The sequence below is a fragment of the Marmota flaviventris genome, chromosome 7 (genome assembly GCF_047511675.1).
Source record: "Marmota flaviventris isolate mMarFla1 chromosome 7, mMarFla1.hap1, whole genome shotgun sequence".
In the NCBI taxonomy this organism is placed as follows: domain Eukaryota; kingdom Metazoa; phylum Chordata; class Mammalia; order Rodentia; family Sciuridae; genus Marmota; species Marmota flaviventris.
This window is the reverse complement of record NC_092504.1, coordinates 65,080,099-65,099,817: the sequence shown is the minus strand read 5'-3', so window position 1 is coordinate 65,099,817 and position 19,719 is coordinate 65,080,099. Positions and strand designations below refer to the sequence as shown.

The window sequence follows — 19,719 nt, the reverse complement described above, 5'->3', positions numbered from 1 at the left end:
TTGTCTTTTCACTGATTTAAGGAAATTCTTGAATATGATTCCCTACTATGTTGTTTTATCCCAATTATTTCCTTAGTGTCAGGGGCCCAGATTATAACATTTAATTACTCTGTCGTGCCTCCTATGTCTCTTACTTTTTTGGGGGGGAGGGAGGTTGCTTTATTTCCATTCTGTATTCTCTCCAGTTTGCCTCATAGTTATATTATTATTCCTGTACATATTTAGTTTCTAATTCTTTCTACCTTTATCTTATTAGATTTTAAAGCCATTTATTGAGTTCTCAGCACCAGATACTAAATTTTTTAGTTTTAGAATTTCCACTTGATCTTTTAAAAAGACTCATGTTTCCTGTTCACATTCTTCATTTTGTCTTTGATTTTCTTAAACATACTGGTTATGGTTATATTGAAGTCTGTTCCCAATAAGTACAATATCTTATCTACTCTGGATCTAATTCTACTATTGTTTTTCCTCCTGGTCTTTAGACACTGGATCTTTTGGTCTGCTTGGTAATTTCTGATGTCATGTCAGATATTCCTCAGGGAAGAACTATAGAGGAAATTTGAGATTTTTGTGAGCTTCTTGCAGAAAAGATTTACCTTTGCTTCTGGCAGGCAGTGGGGCTGGGGAAAATTATTTTAAACAAAATAGGGTTTTGGTTTTTGGTACTTGATTTAAGGTTTGGTGCTAGACTGTTTTGATGAGTCTGGTTTGGCTAGTCCTTACCCCTAGGTCATAGCCCTTCATTGTCTCACCTGAAATCTTAGGTGTTGATCCGGGCCCCTCCTTCATCATGTGGCTTGAATGCCAGCTTTTGTTTTGCTTAAGGGGAGAAGAAATTAAATCAAATTAGAAGAGAAGACATGCTCCAAGCCTTAAGGTAAAGCTGGCAGTCTTAGAAGACAGGATACCAGCCTCCCATAGAAAGCATTTGTTTTGGGTACTAATGGTACTAGATGGGTAGAGTGGAGCTATGGTATGGGAAATGGTGGATACTAGATCATGGGATATATATATTTTCTTCTCTGGAAGAAATGGTATTTCATGGTACCTCCATGGAATGTTAACAGAAGTTAGACAAAATGAAGAAGTTAAAAAAGACACCAAGGTTTGGGAAATGTTGTTTTAAGCATATTTGTTTACTGCTAGACTTACTTGATTTTTTTTTAAGCGTGCTTGTATCTAAAACTGCTTAAACTCAGCACACTTTCCCATATAATGAAGCAGTGTTTCTTGGAACATACTTCTGGAAATTGGAATGTGTGGGCATCAAGGAAATATGTGACTGGAATATCATATACTATCGTGAAAAGGCCACAGAAGCATGAGCTTTTTATTTTTTGGTATTGACCAAAATTCTACCATTTGCACCAAGAAGATGATCTAGCAAAAGTTTTCACTCAGTATCTTTTAATTGAGTGAACTGTTGCTTTAGTGGATAAAAGAAAAATGGGACTAGGGTGAAATGAGAATGAAATTTGTTGGTCATTTTTTTTTTTCCCTAGGAAGATCCATCTGATAATATAGTACAAGAGGAACTGTAAGGAAAAGAGGGTAGACACTGAAAACCCGGATAAAGGTGTTAAATTTCTCTAGACCTGGGATTTGGTTTTGGACTATGGGGTCATCTTTGAAGATAAAAAATGAAATGGAGACTGGTGATACTTTGTTCAGGAAATCAACAACATTTGTTGGTTTTTTACATGGAAAGGAAGTTCTCAAGGTCTTGAATGAGCTTGGATGGCTCTGAGGATGATTGGGTCACTGTGGGGAAGAAGGACAGTCTATGCATGAGACTTCTTTCTGTTTCCTGCATGTAACCAAATGGTCTGCTGATGGGATCTGAAGACAGTGACTAATGCCATGAAGTCTTACCTTATGTTGAAGAACTCAGAAAAAGATCACTAGTTTTCAAACAGTAAATCTAGTGTTCAAAGCATTTGGATGAAATTTTTTTTTAAAAAAAGCTATTTTAGAAAATTAGATAGTAAGTACATTGTGCAAAGATTCTGAAAGTTTCTAAAGCATTTTTCCTTCTAGTTCAATAATTATGTGATATCTACAAATAAAGTGTGTATGTGGGTTAAAACATTTCAAACTGATGATAATTGCTATTTTCAACTACCTTTTCCCCTCAATAGAAAGCAGAGTGTTCTAGAATGACCAAGCAAGTCTTGAATTTGGGGAATGACTAGGGTGTGACATTGCAAATATAGGTTCAGTCTAGATGTACTTAGAGTGGAATCTAAGGAAGTAAAGATTTTCACTATTACCCTCTATGTCTGATCAAATCTAAAGAGCCTCACAGGAGCCAATTCTCCTCCTCAGAAGAGGCAGTGGGTGGAATGGAAACAGCATAGACTTCATCACAGACTTAGATTTAAAACATCCAAGGAATAAGTTGATTTTTACCTGTTAGTTTACTTCTCTATAAAACAGGAATAGCATTTACCTCATAGGATATTTGTGAGGATTAAATAAGATATAAATAAAGCTTTATGCATACAACAACGAATGAATACTGTGTTGTAGTCCGTTAACACAACTTCTTCATATTCACCAGACTTGCTTTTCATCTGAAAATTGTGTGCCTTTTGGTAGGGTTATTGAGAGGTGCTACATGTGTGGTGATAGAACTAAGAATAATATTAAAATTCATGTAATAATAACTACCAGAAAAATATGGGAAATAATTTTGAAGAGTTTTACATGTTAGGTATTAGGAATCATAAGGATGAGATATTTTGTGGGGCTAAAATTATTTGTGTTCTTGCAGGAAAAGTATTAAGTATATTGGTAGTGATATGGAGAATCTGAATGAATTAAATCTAGATAGTAAAGCTTGGTTTTAATTAATAAAAAAATAATTAATTGTAATTAACAATTCTTTCCCATTACACCAGTGAGAAGAAGCTCATTACAGATGCCCTTAATAAAAACCAGTTCCTGAAGAGACTGGATCCTCAGCAGATCAAAGACATGGTGGAATGCATGTATGGGAGAAACTACCAGCAAGGCAGTTACATTATTAAGCAAGGAGAACCAGGAAACCATATATTTGTGCTTGCAGGTGGGTTTTGCAGATTTTTTTTTCAGTTATCCTATAACAAATGTTTTGCTTATTGTCTTGTGTTTTTTTTTTTTTTTGGCAAATATTTATAAAAGTACAAAACCAGTTTCTCTATTTGTAGAAATCTAATAGAGTTCATGAAATGGCAACATTGTTAATCTAATCATCATGATGGCAATAGTTAATATTTACTGAATGCTTTCTATATATCTGACATTCTATTCAACACTCAGTTGGGAGGTCATGTTTCATTTTCTTACCAACCCTATAATGCAAGTGCTGTTATCTTTATGTTACTAACAGAGAATATGTCCCAGGAGGTTAAGTAAGTTATCCAAGGCCACACAGCTCATAAGTGGTGAAGGCAAAATGCAAATTTAGGCAATCTAACTTATGAAACATATTTTTAATTACAGTGCCACCTGCAAAAAAAAGTGCTTCCATTCAAAATACAGCTGCTTATGTTTAGTTTTAGATAATTATACCAGGAAAAAATATCGTGGTTTTGGAAATGATTTTGGCTATATACCAATGATTTCAAAGGATAATTAGGTACATTTAACCAACAGACAAATCTGTAGAGTGCCTTACAGTAACAACTGGTGTTTTTAGAACTAATTAAATGGCTTCCTTTATCTGTGATCACTTGAACATGCATACATGCTAGAAAGTTATATAAGGACTACTCAAAAAAAATTTTAGATATAGAAGCGAGAAATTATCTGAGCAGGGATTATGGTTATTGGATGCCTTGTTAAATTCTGAATTGCCCCAAGCCTAGGAAAGAAAGTTAAATTGGTTTACCCAGATGGTGTGGTAAATTGAGATATGATGTGATCTATTTTATGTTGGAAGTTCTTGATAAGCTAAGCAGTTGCCTTTATTCGTATTTCCTTGGGGCCTTAGGTGTGGGACATAAGGTGCCTTTCTAAACAATCTAATAGTTATGTATTATTCTATTTATAATGTACAAAAGATCATTTTCATATACTTTGATTCTTTAAACATGCTACTTTTATAGTTATTTGTGTATTATTTGCCATATATTTTTATAGGCAGCTTTAAAGTCATATGGTCATTCCCAAGTAATAATTCTATTCAACTAATGCATTATAGCCTTAATTTAGTCAGTCTTTATTTTTTAAATTTTAAATTTTTTAATTTTTTAAAATATTTACTTACTTTCTTAGTTGTAGTTGGACACAATACCTTTATTTTATTTACATGTGGTGCTGAGGATCGAACCCAGGGTCTTGCACATGCTAGGCGGGCGCTCCACCGCTGAGCCACAACCCCAGCCCATAATTTTTTAAATTTGAATAATTTATTTAACCAAGTATATCTAAAACAGCCTTCAGCTTTATAGGACAGGTGATCTGGAGCAATTTTTCTCTCATGCAACTTTTCTCTTGGGCATTTTACATCTGTTTTAGCCACACTAGAAAATTCTGGGAAGAGAAGATCGGTCATTAAGTAACAAATATTTGTGGAACTTGCTAGGAGAGCATGAGAAACTCATGTCAGCCCATCTTGTTCCTTGCCAGTTAACTCTGATGAAAAACTTGGGGAGGGAAGAGGTTGAACAGATGTCAGCATCTATGTTGCTATTGAGATCAGAGATATAGCACACATGGAAATGGAAATTGGATGGTTTTTTATTTGAATTAATTATGCTGTCATCTAAAGAATGATTTGCCTGGTTTAATTATCTGGTTGAGTAAATTAATTTGATGATTAAAAATCCCCCTTTGTAGAATATAGCATGAATAGCAAATAGTACAAGCATATTAACTTAGAAATTCGGTATTCCGTTTAAATTCTTCAGCATTCCTCAGGTCCCATGAACCATAACCAATTAGGGAAAAGGCTTAAAATGCACTAATATCTGTAATATCAACTGGACAGTACCACTAAATGGCTTAGATAGAATAGAATTAGCTGTAATGGGAAATTATTACATTGCATATCTAATCTGTGGGATTTTGAACCAAAACAGAGATTGCTTTTTGTTTTTCTTATGAATTATAAGTTTTATCAGAATAAGAATCTTTGTCTCTTTTGTCCACTTTGTTGTTGTGGCATCTGAAACAGTTCCTGGAACAATGAAGGTACTCAGATCAGATTTGTTGAATGAAAGGATGGACAGAGATGACCCAGATCTACACAGTGGTAACTTAGAGAAAGAAACTAATACTTTAAGGGAAGGGACATTACCCTTTAAGAATTTGGGTATTTTTGGCTTATGAGTTTGGTTAGATAAGATTTCATGTGAAGAGGAAAGAGATGAGACATGCCAGGGTAAAAGAATTGTGAATATCTCAGTTTTGCCTCTCCCTTCCTTTCATCTTTGCCTAAGTATAGACACGTGCCAAACACTCTTGCTAGTGACTTGCTTTTATGATTAATAGTTATTCCATTTAAATGCTGGAAAGGCTAGATAACAGGGAGGACCATGAAGCAACTTGTCCAAGGTCACACAGCCAATAGTTTAGTAGAGCCAGGACCCAGAGCCAGGCAGTCCGACTGCAAGACAAGTGCTTATCAGGTATGACACATCGTCCTTCTGTCACTGTGAACAGCTGTTCTGTGTTTTCAACACCATGATGGTTGGATTCCTAATAAGAAATCAATTGTTTCATGTACTACAATTTGCATAAGGTAGTATAAACTTTAAACAAAACACTCACCATTCACCACTTCAGGGAAGGAGTTTTGTTAGAGTGATAGCAATCAATATTAGAAATGGCTGATGTAGCATTTCTTATGTGCTACCCATCATTCTATGTTCCTTCTTGATATTAACTTATTCTCATGACAAATATGTGAAATTATTATCTGGCTGAGTAACTTAATTTGATAATTAAAAATCCCCCTTTGTAGAATATAGCATGAATACTTCCCCATTGTTAATAATGGGAAATATTATTGATATCCCCATTATTGATAAGTAACTTCAGGCAGAAAAGGTACCTTTTTCAAGGTGAGTGGCAGTGCTGGTTTCAGCTGTATTTTTAACCACTGTATTACAATGAGAATAATAAGATATCTTACCTGGATGATTTTCATACATTTGGTTGTTGTTTAATTTACAAAATACATGTTGATTTTTATTATTTGTATCTGTCTTAAATTCTACTTGATAGAGGGTCGACTAGAGGTGTTCCAAGGAGAGAAATTGCTGTCATCCATCCCTATGTGGACCACATTTGGGGAACTAGCCATTTTATACAACTGTACCAGGACTGCCTCTGTGAAAGGTAACAGAAGATGAAATGATGTCTTTGAATTTTTGCGTGGTGCTAGAAGATTATCTTGTTAAGTCAGGTTTGCATGTTGGTCCAACCTTTGTCTTTTAGTTCCCCCTATATGCTCTTATTCATAGAAATGCTATGCCTATGATAGGATTTATATGGAAGCATTTCTCTAAACAATTCAAGTTAAAAGAACTTTTCTCTCAGGTACCTGTGTATACAATTTAAAAATGGCTTTAAACTAAATGATTCCAACATTTTAAAAATTGCCATTTCATCTTTTACTACGCAGACATCATTCAGAATGTTTGCTTTTTAGTTTCCATAAGGTTCTGATCAGAAAAATTAATCAAACCAAATTAATTAAATGAAAAAAATTAATCAAATGAAAAAAATGTAAGTATCACAAAGGATAAAGAAATGAGAGTTTGCATGAATGACTTTTAGTATTTTTTTAAGTAGTTCTCCTACTGATTTTATTTTTACTGATTTTATTCATGCAATCTTGGATTTTCTTCAAAATTATTTAGATGTGGTGTATCTCAGTGTTTGAGACTGGGTTACATATATTAACATGCTGAGATATTTAATGAAAATGCAGACTCTGGGGCTCCACTCCAAATAAGAAGAAGAATTTCTGGTCATGAGGCCCAGGAATCTATATTTTTAGGAAGAATATAATGGTAACTCTAATTCACTGTAAAGTTTGATAAACTGGATCTTTAGTTCCCGATCTATTTTGTAGGCTCTCATTACTCTATTTTTTTAATCTTACAATTGTAATTTCATTTAAATTATTTTTAAAGCTGTTACTTCTACTCTACTTCTTTTTGGGATCTTATGCTTGCCTTTAATATCTTTCCTATTAAAACTGTTTTTTGTAAAAACTGTCTTTTGTAACTTCTTTAAAAATTATTCATAAGCATTTTATGTGAATAACTTCAGAAATCCTTGAAATATATAGGCTTTTTTTGTGGCAACGAGATCTAAACAACATAAAAAGACACACAAAAAACGTAAACATACACACAGAAATCCTTAACTTCAATTTACCTGCTTGTGAATTCTTCACTCTCTAGGTTGGCCACAGGTTGACTGGCCTTCTCTAACATGTGTCCTGATGAGGTAGTGTGTAATTGTAAATTGCAAACTCATTTGAATATCATCTTAACCGAAAGATAATTAGAAAGCAAATCTTCCAATTCCAAATCATGGTACACTTCAGAGCCAAAATGATTTATAAAATTAGTATTTATTTTGATGCTTCCTTCCATTTGCATGTTTAAATAATGCATTTTCCAAGAAATGCAAATTCACCCTATTAACATTCTGGAAAGTTTTCTTGATGTGATGCTAAATAATGTTTTGTTATTTTCTCCATTCTTCTAAAGCTATTACCAATGTTAAAACATGGGCATTAGATCGAGAGGTTTTCCAGAACATAATGCGGAGGACAGCTCAAGCTAGAGATGAACAATACAGAAACTTCCTCAGAAGGTAAGAATAATACATTGGGAGAAAGTGCAGCCAATGAGGTAGCCATAATGTGAATATGACGGTTTTATCAGAATATTTATTTTAATATAGTTTCTCCCATTTTCCACATTATTAAACCAAGGAGAAAAAGTATTTCCTTGCAATTAATGCTAGTATCAGTAAAAAGTATTACATTTGATTCCCATTAGCTTTGTGTATTGATTTATTTCTCTTGCTAATTTTTCCCTTGTATTCATGGAACCATAGTGTATAATATAGAAAAATGTACAAAAAAATCCTAAAATATTCAACAGAGTGTTCACTAGACTGAAAGATAGATGAAATTTGAAAGAGGCTAGCAAAAAGTTAACCCTTCTAATATTGCTTTGCTTAGAATAATATTAAAATTAATTTAATTTACTATCCTTGCTTTAAATGAGACATTCTTTTTTTTATTCACATAGCCACACTGTCTTCCAAATTATTACATTATTTGTAGGAAATTAACTTGCCAAAAACATTACTGTACTTGTCGTGATGACATGGATCCTTGAAACATAAATCATTTTGTGAAATATTCTGTACCTCAATGACTTACTTGAATGCATCAATTTATAGAGAAACAAATATCTATGTAATTTAAAAAAACAGTTCCAAATTAGATAAAGTTTTTGAAAATCTAAGTTTCTTAAACTACTTTTGTATCATTTGTGAGAGTTTTGATAGTCTCTGAATCTGTACATTCTGTAATGAAATGTTACTTATAAGTGTTAATAATACATTGCATAGTTTCCAAAAATAAATTCTAAGTTCTTCTAAAGTACAGCATAGTGATTTCATCTTGCATTATAAGCCTTTGAAGTCAGTGATTTGGGGGCTGTATAGTGCCTAGCATATATTGAGAGCTCAATAAATCCTGAAGGAACATATTGTTAATCAGTAGGATATTGCAAGTATCAGTTCTCATATAGAATTGTAGTGATTGACCCTTTCAAGGGCAGTAATGGCTCCTGGCAGAGGGGCGATAATGACAAGCAGGTGCCTTATCTGATAGCCAGCCAGTGCTTAGTCATCATTTTGTGGGATCTCCCTGAATATAGGTGATCTCCAGTCCAACAACTGAGTGACACAGGTCAGCATTTAAAGCTAATAAGCCACACTTATGCAAGAGCCAATAAAGGATACATAAATAACTAGTGCCCAAAGGTTATGTTTGAACATCTGAGATAAAACCTAAACCACTACATGCAGAGCAGTTAATTCTCCCCCAAGTCCAGTATGTTCCTAGTGGAAGGAGCTAAGATAATGTACTAAGATACATTCCTTCTTTCTTTCCCTCCTTTTGATACTTCATTCATTCTTTCAATTTATTTCCAGGTAGAAAATATTGTAAACTCAGATGGTAAATAAGATAAACCTGATGCCTGCCTTCATAGACATACTAATATTTCCCCTCATATCTATTTCCTCACCGTACCCCTAAGGTGACAGACTTACTAATGTTATAGATCCCAGTTTGGACCAGAAGTTAAATTTTCATACTAAGTATGTGTTAATCAAAGACAAGTTCTGGTTATCCTTTTATCATTTCATCAAGAGGGAGACAAACTAGCAAAATATATTTTTCTTTGTTTCATAATGTACAGTAAGCTCTCTTTCTTCATTTCCATTTTTATTATAAAATCTGATATATAAGATATGTGGTCCTTATGTAAATTACAAAATATTATGACACTAGTCATCTGATGACTGAGAATATAGTCAGAGGAAATGAAATAACTTTGTCAGAGAGACATGTGCATTTCCATGTTCATTGAAGCACCTTAGTGTCCACCAACCAATGTACACATAAAAAAATGTGGAACACATGTGCCATGTAGCCATGAAAAAAGATGAAATTCTGTCATTTGTGACAACATGGCTGGAAATGAGGATCATTATGTTAAGTGAAATAGAAAAACAAGAACTACATGATCTCACTCATGGACTTAAGAGTTCATCTCATAAAGTTGAGAGTAGCATAGAGGTTTCCAGAGGCTAGAGAGGGTAGGAGAAGGGAGGGATAGGGAGAAGTGGATCAGTGGTACTAAGGTATAGGTAGATAGAAGCAAGAAGTTATGATGTGCTGTTGCACAGTAGGCTGACTACAGATAATGAGAATGTAATAAGTATTGCAGAAAGCTAGAAGAAGGGATTTTGAATGTTTTTAACCATAAATAAATAATAAATGAGAAGATAAATATTTTCCCCAACTTAAACATTGTACAATGTATATACATGTACTGAAATATCACAGAGTACCCATAAATTTGTAAAATTTTTATGTTTTTATATATTCATTAAAATTTTAAAAATTATAGCAGAATAAATGTCCATGAAACTATTGCCCAATATAAGGAAAAGAAAATTAGCAGCATCCTTGAATTTCTCATGTGCCTCTTTGTATCATTTCCTCCTGAATCCTCTCTCCTTGAAAGTAATTGTATTTGAAAGTTTAGTGATCATATCTTTGTTTTTGTTTTTTTTTAATAGTTTTGCCTATGGCTTGAACTTTATGAAAATGGTGTTATTGTTGCAACTCAATTTTTCACTAAGATTCATTTCTCCTATTGTAGAGTTTTATTACTTGGCTCTAACACTGTGTAAATGTCTGTTCTACACTGAGGTTTCTTCAGTGTTTTGCAATTACAAAGGATTCAGGTGCAAACCTTCTTATACATGTGTCTTGGCCTGTGCCTCTGGTATATGTGTGCAAAAAGTCATTCTAGAGCTCTCTGCCTTTACAAACTCAGATCCAATTGTGCATTTTTTGGAGTAGCATTATTTTTTTCCTGTAGGGGTGTCACATTTTAGATGGTAAGAATAGTTTATTTTTCTTATAGGAATTATATTAACAGTCCTGAATTAAAATGGGCAAAATAAAAGAGAAATTTAAGAGAACAATTGAATCATGTTGATAGATTAATCATACTGAAATTTCTGATATTTTAAAATAGTAGTTTTCAGCATTCTACTTCTCTCTATATTGTTATCTGTAACAATGTTCCTATTACATGCCTCTGGCTACCATTGATTTTTGAAAGGACAACACAGTATGACTAGTAATCAAAGGGCATTTCAATGTTAATTCCCCTGTTCCTCTGAATTCAGTCTTTATTTAATCACAAGGTTTTGGATGAAAATCTGATCCTCCACTGGAAGCAGAACTCCTCACCCAAACTAATAGAAAAGATACTGAGATACGGAAAGGAACACATTTATAGATGCTATTCACTTTGAAAACCAAAAACGACAGTCATGTGATTTTTCCTCTGTTAGAATATAATTTTCCCCTTTATCTTACTATTTTTATTTATTTACTTATGAAATTATACATATCATATTATGTAATTTCTAATGTGTATAAAATTCTGTTATTTATGTGTTTTCTGTTATTTAAAGGTTTACCTTGGAGAACTAAGAGCATTATAATTTTTAAATAAATATAAAAACTTTAGAATCTATATAATGTATATTTGTATATTTATAGTTAAACTCAGAAAGATATTTATATTAAGGAAAGATTTGTTTTGATTTTGAAGTGTATCCTTGCTGAAGAATTTACCAGAAGATAAACTGACCAAGATCATTGACTGTTTGGAAGTGGTAAGACATTTAAAGTACATTTCATTAGAGTTTAGAATCTGGTTGTGTTATTAGCACTGTAAATGAATAAAAAGGAAAAGACAGTAGATCACTATTCTGTAGAGACCAGAAACATTTTTCGTTTGTGAAAACTTAAGCTAACTCATGCTGAAATAAGAGGCTGGGGAAGAGTTAGATTCTTTTGAAATGTATAAAAGGAAATTGGATTTGCATGTGTAAAGTGAAATTTGATTTACATATTTTAATCTTTTTAGTATATTTTATAAAACTAATCTGCCTTACTCAAGAGGCATTTGATTTTTCTGCAATTAACATCACAATCCCTTACAGAGTTTTCATAGTAGAAAGGAGTCAGTGAGGCATAATTAGGAAATGGAGCACAGAAAGGGCATGTTGGTGCTTCGGGTGACAAGCCTCTGAATCAGACTATGAAACATTCTATACTTGAACACTCTAGGCCAGGAAAATACATTTTAAGAAACTGTACTCAAGAAGCACTTTACCTATATTAATGTCTGGAGGAAAACGGCATTTTGGAATGTATTCAAAACTCATTTTAGGCATCACCCAGATGGTTGGTTCCAGTCCAAGACTCTTCACGTCTTTTTGTGAATAATACTTCAATGACACATACCTTGGATGCTAATGATATGCATCTTATGAAAACCTCTTCGGATTTCAGAGATTAAAATTCAAAGCAAATAACCTCTCTAACTTTCTTGGGGGTCAATTTCATTGAAACTAAAGTGGGTTTTATGGAATTTAAAGGAGGTAGGGAATGGCAAAGAAGTCACATGTAGACTTTAAGCTTTAATAGAGCTGTTCTCAGTGGGAGGAATATAAAAAAGCCCTACAAGGCTGATTGTTGACAGATTCATGCCTCTGTCAATCACAATATGCAATGTAAAATAATATCTGTTGAGAAGGGAGTAGGGACCATTTCATCCTTAAGTGTAAGTGACACCACTAATGTTTCCATTTACAATTCATGGAACCCATCCAGCAGTTTATCTGGGACAGACCGTGATGACACAATGCCTGGCCTTGTGTCCCCATGGGGGTCAGATATGAAGTCATTTTCAAGAAGACTGCTTATCCTGCATCTCTTGGGATTTCCCTAATGTAATATAAAACAATCACAGATGTTATAAATTAATAATTCATCCCAATTTCTGAGGATTTTTTTTAAAGCTAGAGAGGCCCTATATTTTTTTGTTAACCAAGGAAATCTGTTTTTAATATAAAACTAATAGAGTAGATTCACCAGAGGGGAATTCCATGCTGACAGCAAATATGAAAATTTAGTATCATTAAAATTAAATGGTAAATTAGACATATTTAAAACAGCCATAGGCAATAGCTACAGAACATATAGATGGGTACTCAAATCCAGTATTAATTAGCACACAATTCAAGTTTGAGTCTCATCTTTTAAAACACCTTAGAAAAGCTTTACCATATCTAAGCATTTGCAGAAAACAGCACGTTTTATAAAAGGCTCTTTATTCATTACCTGGCAAACAAATGTGTCTCTGTAATGTGTGAAAATTCTCAGATGCAAAAGCAATGAACAAGGGAGTAATGGAATCTCTTTAGCTCTCAGAAAAGCACATACCTTACCAGCATAGCTTGGACTAATGACCCGTCCACATGGTCCGACAATGATCTATTCCTAATGCACCCAAGTTATGACAGAGCGCCTGCTGAGTTCTAGGACCAGCTGTACCACAAACTGGTTTCATAATCCTTGAGAAAATAGAATCTGTCATGCTGTTTAGGAGTTGATAAAGGGAGTTTTTAATCCCTATGTATACGTGTTTGGGAGGGTGTTGGGTGGACATGGGGGTGGGTATCAGAACTTTCCATCAAGAAGCAGTTGGCCTGATGTGTTTAAGCTGTAGACTGTTGAACACTGTTGAGTTTCTAGACCCAATGGCCCCCATTGTGCAGTGCTCCAATAGCATTTCTGACTCTAGCTTAAGTCACTCAGATCATTTGGTTCTGGAGGCAGACATTGCCATTAAGCCTTTTTGCATGTTCTCATGGGGGAATGAGTGGGAATAACAGTAACACACTCACTGAGGTGCTTAAGATAGTGAAGTCATAAAGCATGATACAGATTTGGGATGGAGATTAATGATTAATGATGCTGGAAACCATAGTGTGACTATTCCCCCTGCCATTATGCAGGACGATACAGGAGAGGAAGGGGTTTCTCTTCGCATTCACAGATCAGTCCAGAAGCATGGGATTGACTGTGCTGTCTGAGTTACAAGCCCCGTGATGAATCATGAGGTCACCTCACTGTTTGTTACAGAGCTCTGGTATTTGACCTAGTGGCCTTGTGCACTGCCACTCTGACATCTTTCACAAAGTTACAGTTGAGAGGGGGTGAGTGGATTTAGAGTAGTGTGGAATGTTCTTATCCTTCCTTCTTCAGACTTGGGGGGCCCTTTGAAAGTTAAAAGGCAGGTTCCTGGGTAACATCCTTCACTTACTGAATCAGCAACTTTGATAGAGGCCCCCAAATTCACATTTTTAATTTTTAATGTTGGGATACTTATGCTTACTAAAGTTTGAGAAACACATATATGTTTATGACTAGAATACATGTATTCAAATTTCCCCAGTCTGCCACTTCATATAGGAATTTTCCATTTTTAATCATTTTTTTTCAAAATTTAGTCTTTCTTTCTTAAAGTTCCTAATAACAGTTGGATAAGCCAGACAGTTTTCCTCATTTTAATTGTTATATCCTGAGTCATAAGAAAACTGAGATCATTGTGGATTTTGCCAGTTTATGGACTAGTGAGTTAAAGGTGGGGCTGCTGGGAGTTGTACAAAGTTCACCAGTCCGAAGTCTGGAGACTAGAGTTTGTGGTCCTTTCTCTGTCACTATCAGCTGTCCATTAATCATAATGAACATATGTAATGAGATTTCTAGCTATAGTGTCCTCTCATTACAAAACAAGAGGGTTGTGGACCACATCTTTATGGGATCTTTCATTGTTTATATTACTGAATTCTATGTAGTTGACTTGCTCAAATAGAAATAATATCTGCTGGTTTTTATTTTGTAGGATCTAGTTCCTTGGCAATAACAAACCAGGTGCCAAATTAATGCTGAATGGTTGATAGGGTCCAGCTGATCTAGGTGTATTTCCTCTAATATTTCTAAGATCGTAACTATTGTACTTGGAAAAAATTACTAATTCTCTATGTACCCAAGTTTGTTTAAACTACTTATACTCAAACAACTGTAAGCAGTTTTTTAAACAAACTTGAAAAGTAGAGGCACCAAGGGTGTGTGTGTGTGTATGTGTGTGCATGTGTGTGTATACTACATCTTGTTGTAAATCATCAATACTTAATTGTAATGAGATTTCTAGCTATAAACTATATACTCTAAGGAAGTCTAAAATGCTTCTTTTTCCATCACCTTTGAGTTTCTTCTGGTTTTATATAGTATTTTTATGGCCACTGTATTTAGACTTTTGCTAGATTATCATAGTATAAGCATTTTATGTACAGCAAAAATAAAATCTTTCCACCTTTGGCTGTTGCTGTTTGTATAGTTTTCTTGTGATCTCTACCTATTATTCTATCCTGAAATTAATTGATTTTTTTTCCATACACTAAGTACCTACTCTCCAGGCTTCTTGACATCTTCTTTTAAAACATTCAGACTGTGGGTCACGAATCATTGCTCGGTCATGAAATCAGTTTAGTGGAACCTTTAAAAAAATCAGAGTAGTAAGTATCATTTTGAAAACCATGCTTTAGTTTCATATAAATGTATGTGTTCATGGTATTATGTGTGTATTGAGTGTATATGTAAAATATATTTCTTACTGAAGGTGAGAATAAAAAATGCTTGAAAACTTTGCTCTACAGGTTAGGGTCTATGGCTTCTTGGTCCTCTGAGGGACCCCTCTGCAGTGTAGCCACAAGGACAATAACCACACTGTTTGCATTTCTCTTTTTGGTCTTGGTGACCACCCTGGCTTGACTGGCGACTCTCCCTGGTTGACAAACACTGGGCAGTCCGGCATCACAGCCAGTACTTACCACTGTATATTTTTGGTCTGACCTATTTCCACAGCCTTTTCTGATCTATGAAGTTACTGTCAATACACTGGAAGGTATTATTTATCTTCCTCCCATGGTTTGGGGTGACAAAGAATCATCCCTTGGAAAAATACCACGAGGAAATTTGTCCCTTAAGAAACAATGAAGCTCTATCTCAAGTATCCTTTCAAGCTTTTCACTTCAAACTTACCTGGTTGACAGGAGTTAAAGCTGCACCTCTGTATGTACCAAAGGCATTATTAAGCCTAGCAGCTTTTTTTCTTTTAGAAGAAAAGCCTAGCAGCACCTCAAAAATTCTCCATGTCCTTCTGCTCCATGTGGGCAATGGAGACTGAGATTGGGATGTGGACAAGAGAGACTGAAGGGCAGACTATTAGAAATGAGAATATAAAACATGACTCCAGCAGTTTTATTAAAGATAACTGAACATTAGTTAGATAAAGACGGCGGGACTGTGGGAATGAGGTCATCCATAAGGGTCATAGTCATTGCCATTTTAAATTTAAGCTTGTCTACAGTGAATGTTTGGGATAAATATAAAATGAGGAAGAATGAAGAGTTAGATAAACTGATGCAAAGAAATTTACAAAATGGCAGGGGGAATAGTCACACTATGGTTTCCATCATCATTAATCATTAATCAGACAAAATTTTTGGTCTGACAGGTGGATAAATACAATTCTGCCTCCTGTTCATTTGACAGTCTAGGGAAGATGGCCCTGTGGACTCCACATAGTCATTCAGGACCAGGCTCATGACTACAAAGTCCTTCTGGGTTATACCATTAAAACTGGAGGAAAGTAGGAAGATACATACATGAAAGGGTTCTTAGACCTTTTTGGAAAAAAAGGTACACATCACCTTTGTTTTGATTCTTTTAGATAGAAGTTAATTATATGGCTGCAACTAACAGCAGGAGTATAATTTATCTGGACAACCATATATTCCTGTGGAAGACTCTGATAACTACCTTGCACTCTTTTTATGGGAATTAACAGTCACCAGATGCCTGTTCTGTACCAAACATTCCACCAGATATTTTAGTACACTATGTATCTATAGTAGATATACAATATTAATTTACAGACAAGGGAACTGAGGTCCAGAAGATACACTAACTAAGCAAACATTATCCTCCTCTTCCTTAACATGGCAATTACTAATCAAGCATTTGCCATGTTTAAGATTATTTTAGTACCTCAGAAAACGTTGTCTTTCATTGGCTTATTATGGTAGGCAGAATGGTTCCCCCAATATCCAGACTCCAATCCCTGAAATGTGTAAATATGTCACATTATCTGGCAAAAGAGACTTTACACAGGTACTAAAGGTTTGGGACTTTAAAATAGGAGATTACCCTGGATGGGCGAGGTGGGGTGAATATAATTCCATGAGCCCCAGAAATCAGAGAATTTCTCTGACTAAAAGCAGAAGTGGAAATCTGAGAGATTTCTGGGGTAAGAACTGGACCTGTCATTGCTGGTTCTGAGATGTAGGGGCCCCAGACAGGGGGACAACAGAGGTCTCCTGGAGATAAGGGTAGCTTCCACAGATAGCCAGTGAGGAAATGGGGACCACATCCCCAAAATGAATTCTGACAATGACCCGAATGAGCATGAAAGCCAATTCCTCCCCTCGCCCCCGGCATCCAGAAAGGAACACAACTCTACAGACACTTTGATTTTATGCCATTTCTGAGCTATGCTGTGGCTGGACTTTCTGACCCACAGAACCTAAGATAATGAAAGGGTATCATTCTAAGCCACTAAATTTGTGGTCATTTGTTTCCACAGTAGCAGAAAACTAATGTACTTTTTTAAATCTTTGAAGGTAATTGTTCTTATTATAATTTTATGGATTGATGAAAGTAAAATTCAGGGTAGAACTAGGATTTGAGTCTAGATCTGTGTGGCTTCAAAATACTTTTCTACCCTAAAATATCATGCTTCTTTCTATGAAATGTTGAAATGTCTTGTAAGATGTACATTGTGCTATGAAAATAAAAGGTATGTTTATTAATATTAAACAGTATTAATAAATATTGATATTTATAAATATTAAAATTAATAAATAATATTTAACAGTAATAATAAATATTTAACAATGTTTATTCCATACATGTAAGTTGAGTTTAAGAGTAAATGACCAGAAAGGTATTTAAAAAACAAACACAGAAGTTGTTAAGTTTGAAATTATTTTCAAGTCTATAAAAAGAGACAGCGAGCTATTATGTGTTAATTATATCTTTTTAAAAATTTAAACAATCCCATTTTTGTTTGTATAAATAATTAAGAGATCCATTTTAGTTGTATGATTTCCAGACAAGATACAATTAAAGCAATATAGAGACAGACAGTTTAATCTATCTTTTGTTTTCTCGGGTACTGAATTGCTCTTTTGGTCTGACAGGTGGATAAATTACTTTTCCCTACCCAATAATTCTCCAATCACACAATCATCTATAAATAAAGGAGGCATTAATACATAAAAAGAAGTAGGTCGTCATTTGAGATTTCATGAAGATGGAACTACATTTAAAAATAGAATTTATGTGTAAAAAATTCCAGTATCTTTATGATCTTTTATGATGATGAATCGTTGGAAGTAATATGTATAACAGAGCGATTTAGTGTGTATGTGCAATCGTCCCAGCAGTTGTTGCTCTCCAGGAAATTAGAAATTGAGGTTGATATTCCTAATACCCATTAAGGGTGTTATTTTCAATTTATTATGTGATTGTTTGCTCTTTTCTAAATCCTGGACCTCGTTTTCAGACTGTTACCCATCACTGTGCGGTTTGTATTTAGATTATGTAGGTGAAAGTGCACCAGTGCATAGAGATCGCTGCCCTGCTTTTGCGGTCTCCATACCTGAAATTCAGTATTCCAGGTGAATTTTTTTTCTGTGAAATAAAACATACAAGTGCAAAAGTAAAGTAAAAGTCACCTCTTGTACAGTTTATGATGGCGATGTAAGAAAAACAGATACGGTAGGCCAAAATTTAGAGAAACAGGTGTGGAGACTCATTTCAGAAACCCAAAGAGTCCTGTTTCCCTGTGTCTTCCTTCAGTTGTAATTTCTGCTGGACCTCACATCCTCTTTCTTTCTCATTCCAATAGGAATACTACGACAAAGGCGATTACATCATTAGAGAGGGCGAGGAAGGGAGTACCTTTTTCATTTTGGCAAAAGGAAAGGTAAATATTAATTAAAGCTTACTTAAAATAATTTTTTTAAAAATTAATCATTTTGCCATAAATGCAGCAATATTCTGTACTGCAGCATAAGATAGTCTACATCGAATGCATTTGGCGCTTCCTCCAAAAGAATTTTCTGGGGTCTGCCTGAGGGCTGGGTTTGAAGGTGGGTGCCACAGGAAACTTGTGATGGGTTCCAGGTGAGATAGTCTCCTTTTAGTGACCTTATGCAGGTCACTTGACTTTCTTTGGATCTTGATTCCTGGTGTACAGTAGCTGGATGGTTTCTGAGGTTATTTCTAGCTATGAGTATGTGATTCTCAATCAGCTCCAGGGTCCAAGAACAGGGCTAGAACATTTTTCTAACAGATGTGACAGGTGGCAAGTGGAGGGGAATGAGCTCAGCAGCTGGGGGTGGCAGTGGTCAGGCATTAAACTATAGAACCAATAAACTTGGAACTTAAATTTGTATGCAGTAGCTGAAATTGACTTAGATGCTGATGAAAATTTTATTTTTATTTACTTTTTTATTTATATAATTGTGGATTTAAATTTATTTTTATTTATATATTTTATAATTTTATATTGTTGATTTATAATATTTATATAATTTTATTTATATATTACATATAAAATAGGTATTTTTCTTTACCTAACTCTGAATAGATAAACTGTTGTCAGTTGTTCCTATGCTGACTCTTAAGGTTTGTCAGAGACAAAAAGCATTTATGAAATACTGAAGGAATCAAATCTCTTGAGCCCCTGTGTCTGTCAGATATTTTGTGTATGTTCCCTCTTCCATGAAAGAGAGAATCGGGCACTGCCTTTTGTAAACTGGTTTGTGGGTGAACTTTGAACTGGGCCCCCAATGAAGAAAAAACATGAACAAAATAGTTTCAAACCTCTTATTCGTCAACAGTGAGAACCACATCTTAACTACTTCTCCCCTACTTGGACCTATGCTATGAAAGAATTATTGCTAATTAACATG

The 19,719-nt window shown here is 34.6% G+C and overlaps 1 protein-coding gene across 1 annotated transcript in view; it reads left to right on the top strand.

The window, feature by feature from the left end:
* Prkg2 (protein kinase cGMP-dependent 2) overlaps window positions 1-19,719 on the top strand; it is a 98,870-nt gene that overhangs the window by 26,393 nt on the left and 52,758 nt on the right. Inside the window, exons 3-7 of the mRNA XM_027939819.3 lie at window positions 2,904-3,070; window positions 6,214-6,327; window positions 7,713-7,818; window positions 11,379-11,442; window positions 18,651-18,728. Of these exons, the coding sequence (XP_027795620.3) occupies window positions 2,904-3,070; window positions 6,214-6,327; window positions 7,713-7,818; window positions 11,379-11,442; window positions 18,651-18,728 (529 nt within the window). The remainder of the gene's footprint in view (window positions 1-2,903; window positions 3,071-6,213; window positions 6,328-7,712; window positions 7,819-11,378; window positions 11,443-18,650; window positions 18,729-19,719) is intronic.